This window comes from Apteryx mantelli, chromosome Z (genome assembly GCF_036417845.1).
Source record: "Apteryx mantelli isolate bAptMan1 chromosome Z, bAptMan1.hap1, whole genome shotgun sequence".
Classification (NCBI taxonomy): domain Eukaryota; kingdom Metazoa; phylum Chordata; class Aves; order Apterygiformes; family Apterygidae; genus Apteryx; species Apteryx mantelli.
This window is the reverse complement of record NC_090020.1, coordinates 58417158-58425614: the sequence shown is the minus strand read 5'-3', so window position 1 is coordinate 58425614 and position 8457 is coordinate 58417158. Positions and strand designations below refer to the sequence as shown.

Genomic DNA, 8457 nt, shown 5'->3' with positions numbered 1-8457 from the left:
ATAGTAGTAGTTTATTTACCATTAATATTCATTAAACATCTGGAAGAGATCCTATGGGTAAGCAACAAAAACAAGCAAGAATACCTATAAAAAGGAATAATGCCCCAGTGTAAATACACCTGTTAACATCATCAAATATGGTATAGATATGGTGTCATACACTTCACTTCTAGCAAGTCCACAGAAGACAAGATTTTTCTGCAAATCTCCGATGACAGTATGCAAGGGGCTGTCTCTTCCGCCAGAGTGCCAGTAGAGCCAGTGTGCATTATGCATAGTAAGTGTCTACATATGAAACACAGCACATTAACGTGGAAAGCTTTTCCAAGATTTTTTCATATGCAAGGGGGAAGTGATAATCACTAGTGAATCTTTGAATCATTCGTGTTGAATGTAAGTCCCGTTCTGCATCTTTCCCTAACTGGAACATGCTGATAGAATACTAACGAGCTCGTGCTGATGAATGCCATTTGTTTAACATGCTTCCAAAGATAGGTATTACTAAGGCAGAACTGCCTGATTTATTCACAGACATGTTTTGACTTGGGTTGTACACATATTTAGAGGAAGAAATTTTGATAAACGTAACTGTCCTTTCAGATGTAACAAGCAATAGGGAGTTAGCATTCGCAGAGGGTCCTCACAAACATATCTGCTTCCATTATCTACATCTCAGCATTATCAGTTACTGTCTCCAGCTCAGAATGATTTCATTACCAGTCTCACCACTCTCTTACCATTAAGTGAGTGGGCTATGTGGCTTTGGGGTAACAGACTCAGGAAGCTGACCCAAAGAGTTAAAGGCAGGAAGGCGATGGATGGTTTTCAGTAAAAAATATTCCTGCTATTTAGCCATCATCTATTTGGTATTTGAGCACCCATAGGCCCAGTGTAGGTAAAATTCCATTCCTAGTCCCAGCCAGCACAATATTTATCTCCTTATTCTAGGCAAAGTACACACCAAGCGGCTAGTTTCTACAAGGTACAATATATCTGAAAAGAACAAATGAAATGACACACATTGAATTCTCTAAAAACATTACACTGCAACAAAATTACACTAAATAAGATTAAACAAAGCACTCCATCACTCCATTTAACAACCCAAAAGTGGCATTCAGGCATGTGCTCCAAGTCAAGCATTGATCCATGCAGGGAGACTGCTGTGTCTTTGTGAATCTAAAATTGCCAGAGGGATCACACCACTAAGCAAGGTGTTAAAACATGTCAGCAGCCAATCCCAATCTTCAAAAGCGTTCAGCAACCTGCAGCTCCCACAAATGTTAGCATGCCGTCTCCCGCTCTTCCAGAAGGAGCCATCCGTCCATCAGATTCTCTGCTGTTTTGACTTCAGGGAATGACACAGAAGAGGAATGGTTTTTGGATGAAAGCCAGAGAAAGGCCAAAATGCTAACAACTGCACAAAATCTATAATGTCATGCTGTGTTGAAGTTACTGGCTGCCCTTACTGCACTTATGTTCTGCAAAAATTATTTACTAGTGAATGTGGATTTTTTTGCTGTTGTTGGATTGCACCTACAGGAGACATACAAAACAATTAAAAGAAATAAAGGAGTCGATAAGCAGCAAATATACAGCCTATTTTGCAGATTTTATTTTGCACAATTTTATTTAAGAGATAACATGAATGTTTCTTGTCAAACATTTAACTTAATGCCAGAAGTTACAAGTTATTCACCAAATGGACACTGTGGTGTTATACAAGCACTACCAGTGACTGACCTGAAATCAGTGCTAAAACACTGAAGCACAGTGTGAGGATTATTTAGTGAAAACATATAATTAGGACATGTCCATCCAAAATAGTAGTGTATAAATCTTTAATCAGTTTAAAACACCTCAACACTGCAGTTAATTTGCTCTCTAGCCCCAATTAAAATATACACAGGTAATTATGACATGTAGTATACATTTATATCACATCCTGAAAACCCCAAATTCTGTCTTCTTAGTAGGTGCATTTAGTGCTGCGCTGAGACTGAGGCCCAAAACCAGTCTTGTGTCAGCTGGATCAATAATTCCATCATCCCATAATCTAGGGAAAAAAAAAATTAAAGGAAATGAATGTATACAGTTTACAGCAGGTAGGTCTTCAAGCACACAAAACTGAAAATAGTTATATTAAAGAGAGAAGACTAAAGAGATAAATTATGTCTCAAGCCATGGGGTTAATTCACCTTAACATCAATGCAATAGTTTGATGTGCATTCTTTAACTTGTGCAATCTGTCTTCTAGACCAAGGTATAAATTCTGGATAAAGGGACTATGTCAAATCTACAGATTTTAAATGAGAATTTTCACACTTATTTTAGTATGAAGTCATCATCCTAGAGAAAAGAGAACTTGTTTATTTTTTAATATTCAAATGAAAAATGACTTTTTGTTAAGGAATTATCCTTTTGTATTAAGAATGCTGGAACTTTAGGACTAAATCACCTCATTATTTATGTTACTGAGATTATTTCAGTTGTCAAATTAGGATGTTTCAAGTGTTTATGCTTTTATCATTAAAGAGTCAGAGTAAATTTTTAGGTATTTCCAATCATTACTGTATTTATTTCTTCTGAAGTCCATTGCTAAACTATATAAGCTAATACCCTCCTTAGTACAGGCCTCAAGGCAATTAAATTATGAAGGTATGCCATGTGAAAAACTCTGAGCAAATACCAAATCCCCAAGTCTCCAAATTCACTATCACTTGTAAACAGTCTCTTTGATGTTATCCAAAAATTAAAGTACTTGTGGCAGATATATCCTTCAGCTCTATCCTACTCAAAATAAAACCCGTGTTAAAACCCCCAGCAGTCCACAAAATTGTTAATATTGTACATCTACTACCTCCCCAGCAATTATTAATACAGCAATGTTTAAACAAGACACTACCCTTATTGTCACAACTCAGGTCTTGCTTAAATCAGCATACATTTTAACCAGGGTCTGCAAAACATATGCATAGTATCTTTGGTTAAAACAGTGATTCTCTTCCCCCATCCCACCTTTCGCTAATGAGACTTGTTTTGCATTCTTTTCTGAACTTATTACAGTGTTGTCATGTCTAATGGTTTATTTTGTGTCTGTAAACAGCTGCTCTACTTTAACAAATGTGGTTTAAAACTACAAGAAAGGATCATGAATAGGAAGCTAACACTGAATTTTATCAAGAGAAAGCATAACAATTTCTTTCTAACTAAAGTTTCCAGTTGTCAACTTTCTACTGTTTGAAGATTAATTGAAAAAAATCTAATTAGATAGGAAACAATATATTTTGCACACTTTTCTCTATACCAAATACACCAAAACCCACAAAAGACTGCAAACTCTGCATAATACATGCTGATAAGCTCAAGTCACCAGGAGACACTTGCAACTGTTTTCCATCTTTGCTTTACTTTGCCATTTGCTGTTAAAGTAATACTCATCACATCAGAGGGAAAAAATATTCATCTCAGAAAGAAGGTTCTACTGCAGATATATATCATCATGGAGCAGCTCCCACAGAGAGGGAAGCAGAAAAGCACTGCAGCTTAAAGTACAAAAGGACAAAAGGGTTTGGAGTGGGGGAGACACTTGAGACTGAAAATAAAAGCTTGATTAAGAAATTTTACACCAGAGTAGCTGTGGCGCACACTGACCTGGCTGACAGGAGTCTGCCAGTTCAAAATAGCCCGGGACCAAATTTAACTAGGTTTTACTGAGACTCTTCTTGGAGTCAGGTCAACAGGTTTGGGGTGTCCCCACCCAAGACAGTGGTTATAACTATTCACATAATCTAACATGATAAAATGACTAAGATGCAACATTTCCTACACTTTTAACATCATGAAATACACATTACCAAAAATCTTATGCATAAGCTTTTTCCCTCCTTTTCCTTGTATTTTAAAGCTTGATTTAGTTTTGATAAATTTAGTCAGATTAATCAGGGGGAGGGAGGGAGAAGAACCCTGTGAATAAGGATAATCAGCAAAGTAGTTTTGTGAGGTCAAATCAATCACCAATCCTTTGTCTTTTTAGGACTGTAAAAACATTTGACTGTAAGAATAATCACAAATACAGTGATTTCTATTTTAAAGTACATTTGATCTTTTTGACTGTTTCAGGCTTGTTTGATCTGCTGTATTTGCGATGAACTTTTTTATTTATGAAAAACACTGAAACTGAATGAAGTACCTCACACTTCGTGAAAGCGTTTAACACATCTGTTGGGGGTTTGGGGAGTGCAGGGATAAACTGAATTAAAAAAGAATCACCAAGTTAGTGTGATATTTTCCAAACTGCAATTTTACAGTGATTACCACCATAATAAACACTTTTCCAAACATGAAGCACATTTTTATAGCAAGCTTGTTTTCTGTAACAACACACTAACTTTTACTGACTACCATAAAGATTTGACACTGCATAACAGAGAAGCTGCTTTCATATAGTCACCCCTGGCCTCTGCTTCTCTTTGTTTAAAGAAAACTACTTTCTCTACTGCGATGTAACATTAATAATTAAACTATCTATTAAAACCCCATTGCTAGAACATGAATCACATCTACACTCATAAAACATTCATAACAGAGACGCTGTGAGTAAAAGAAGTGAACAGCCCCCAAAAGTTAAATGCTCATGTAATTTGTTATGATGTAAATTGACTAAACTCTTTTTGGAAACCTGTAATCAGATTAATCTAGCTCATTAAGAAAGGTGCTGCCTAATGACTCCTGTTAATTAAGAATGCTCAGTATGAAAGGTTCTGATCAGATAACTGATTGAAGTTCGATTAGAAAATACAAATATGGGGAACAGTATTGACACCCTGTACATAAAACAAGTTATAATTTACAAGCAAAATTATATATGCAGAGTAAATAAGGAAATTTGCTTTTATTTTACAATCATTAAGGCATTTTCCTTCCCTTTCATTATTACTGCTCAAACCTTGATCCAAAGCCTAATGAAGTCAACTGGAAGGGTCACATCAATCTCCATGGCCATTAGCGGCGTGGCAGACTGAGTAAGACCCCATCCCTTGCCAAGGGAACAGCATGAGGGCACTTCCAAACTGCCTGTTCTTGAGTGGTAATAAAGAAAGCAGGCTTCGTCCCTGCTTACCATTCTTTTCTCTCAGTAATGCACAGCTGTTCGTCAGAGTTTTGTTGTTGCTCTTTTGGGGGAGGGACCTAGTTAGTGTCTGAGAAAACCAAGCCTGTTAGAATTCAGTTTCAAGACTGTACCCTGACATTTGGTAGACAGTCAACTGTTATTACCACACTTGGGACCAGAAAGGAAGCATCCTTTAGAGCAAAGGAAGCAGGTTACATTTTCTCCCTGCATTACAGAGAGTGCTGGCCAATAAGCAACTGCTGATTTTGGTTGACAAATGGGCTGGCTCCAAAGTACAGGTGGTTGAATACCTCCCGCCAAGACTGTAGTGGTATTTCACGTCATTGGGGATTGTTTCTGGTTTGGCAGCTGCTCCACAGTAATGAAAACTTTTGAGCTTTTGGTCTGAGATCTTGTTTAGGAACTAGCAATAAAAGAAGGAACAAGGCACATGCATGATAGGAAGGCATAAAATCAGCGGCAGAGGAAATAAGAATATATACCAGTATGTCCAATTCTCTCTACAAAAGAGCAGAGAGCAATTAAGACAATGCAGATTACACCTATGTGGATGAGAGTGAGAAAAAACAACCTGGACTCTCGATCTGAGCCAGTCACACACTGCTGTCACACATGCATTGCTCAGTGGCAAGGGGCATTGCACTTTTATCACTTTTAGTCAGATGAACCTCAGAACAAGTTCAGCTCAGACGTTTGACTTCAAGTATCAGCTGGGCTTGTGTGCAGCACCAGATGAAGTATGTAACAACCCTGCTTCTTTAATGAAGGACAGGCCACCTAACATTAAGAACACTGCGTAAGCCCTAGCAAACTTAGGTTATTTACTGAGATGCCTCCTGTATTTGCAACCTGACTTTACAAAATGGCCAGATATTCTGGAAAAACACACTGGAAAATGATGGTCAGTAGAGAGCACAAAGCTGGTATTAAATACTCAGGTTTCACACCTGAAATCACTGGATGTTATAAAAAAAAAAAATCAGTTTTTTTTTTAATCATAGCCTTAAGCTTATATGTAAAACTATTTTATTACAGATTAGTAACTTACTATTCTAAATACTGACAATGGCCTGTTGGTTTGTGGGAGAGGATGAGTTTTTAATACCACTAATATACACATACTGAATGTTAAATAAATCAAATTATTTTCAATCCTGAGTACAAAGAGACTATGACTCTGTTTCCAGTGAATACGTCAAAAGAAGTAAATATAAAACATTCAAGGCATTCATTTTCTCCTCCAAAGTAGGGATTCAGTTCAAATACAGACAGTTTGACTAATTTTTTTAATGTTATTATTTCAGCAGAAAATTTTCTCCTTAAAATCTAGTTACAAAAGATGACAACAGGTATTTTCACTTTTCCTTCTTGCCTGAGGGGTAAGCATGCGGTTTCATAACAGTGATGCTAGCCGTGATCCTTACGGGGTACAAAGTCAGGACAAAAGTTTTTAACAGCTGACACTAGATGAAGGTATCTCCCAGTTTGAGGGAAATCCTATGGAACTCAAATTGGTTAAAAAGATTTAAAAAAAAATCAAAACCAAGGTGTCACCAAAAAGTCCATGTCAATAACAAGTCAGGATTTCATAAGAGTATCCTCATGGATTATGTGCAAAGCCCCCAACAAACTAATTCAGTAGCGGTTTGGGTTGTACGTAGGTATACAACCTCCAGAAGTTGCGAATGCCTGTGATGACGCTCTGCAATGCTGCCATGTAGGCCTGCGCCAGAGACTAAGCAGTGACAAAACAAAAAGCCCTCATTGAATCCATGGCCCCACCTACTATAAGACTGCACCACTGAAATCTGCCTAGATGACACTGCAAACCCTGTCCCACTTATCTTGTGGAGGATACTTAGTCCACCACTGCACCAGACAGGGCAAAACAGCGTGAGCTTTCCTTTGATGAAGGCATATATTTGATCAAACGTTCAGATGAATGTGTATCCCTCAGGTAAGATCACTTCAGCTAAATTCATTTCACTATTCCAATGGAAAACAGAGTCAAACTATCACAAATTTTGTATCTTTTTCAGACTATGACAGACCAAACAATTCATGAAGGAGCTCACTGTTGCTACGCTGCTGTTGATACACCAGACTGGACACACATGAAGTTCAAACATATATCAAGTCAGATAAAAAAGCCCCCAAACTTCTCCTCTTACTGATTTTTCTAGTACATTTAGAGAATCTTTGCTCCCACCTCTTCAGCCGAATTCTGTCCATGATGTCTGCACCAAAATCTATCCTATTTCAACCACTTTTTATTCAGATTATGTTTCCAGACTTCCCACCTTGCAGGTAACCAAACCATCAGTAATCATAGTTCAGCTACACAGAAACATATATACAGCAGACTTGGCAGTTATAAGAGACCAGTATTCTCTCTGCAAAATGAAGAACTGCAGGCCCAGTAAAACCCTATTATTACATGCTAGCCTAAACCACTAACACGCTGAGAGCCTGCTCAGTTTTTGGATACTACATGAAGAAAAACGGGGAGAAACAGATTAGTACAGACAGAAGGAAACTAATGTAGAGGAACAATCACAGGCCAGGAGAGCATCCAAGTTAGCTTCCACAAGTAACACTCCAGGATGCCATTTTCCTCCGTCAGCCTAACTAGTTCCTGGTGATTTACCAATACTCTATAAAACTGAGCACCAAATGCTGCCAAGAACTGCCATGGTAGTTTTGGAAAACTTCTCAGAAAACATGAATATGCAGCTAAAACATGAATATGCAACTAATGCCCTAGCTGAATTCCTGTAATCCAATACAGTCAGCTACCAAGAAGCCTTGCGGTCACCTACTTGAGCCTTGCAAATACAACCCATGCCCTCCCTAGTTTGAGAAAGAATCAAAAAGCTAATGCCACTCTTTGCCAGAGTAGCCAATGACTCAATCACAGATAAGCAACAGTCCAATAAACACTTTCTGGAGTCACCAGTTTTGCCACCTACTGCTGAGCACCATGTCTCAGGATAAAGTAGTCCAGAGAAGCTAGTCAAAGATCATCTACGAATTATTCAACCAAACCAACATCCTAAGGCCAAGTATTATCTGGATTCAGACCAGAAAATGTCACTGACAGATGATTTTTTTGTTGATAAGCCTCCTCTTCTTTCAGGGACTTTATATAGTATTTACCATTCGTGAGCCTGAGATATTTCTGGGTCAGCAGAAAATAGTGGCAGAAGCAACAAGTCAAAATGACTTCTGGTCTTCCTGAAACTGCTCCTTCACCACTGGCCTCTTGCATTTGCAGACTCCCACTAAAATAAATTCTCCCTAACATACATGCAGCCAATATGCAG

The 8457-nt window shown here is 38.0% G+C and overlaps 1 protein-coding gene across 1 annotated transcript in view; it reads right to left on the bottom strand.

Annotated features, from left to right (window-relative positions):
• Nucleotides 1-1593: 1593 nt before the first annotated feature.
• The window catches only part of MCCC2 (methylcrotonyl-CoA carboxylase subunit 2), a 42509-nt gene continuing 35645 nt past the window's right edge, over nucleotides 1594-8457 (bottom strand). Inside the window, exon 17 of the mRNA XM_067315265.1 lies at nucleotides 1594-2056. Coding sequence (XP_067171366.1) covers nucleotides 1939-2056 — 118 coding nt within the window. The 3' untranslated portion in view covers nucleotides 1594-1938. The remainder of the gene's footprint in view (nucleotides 2057-8457) is intronic.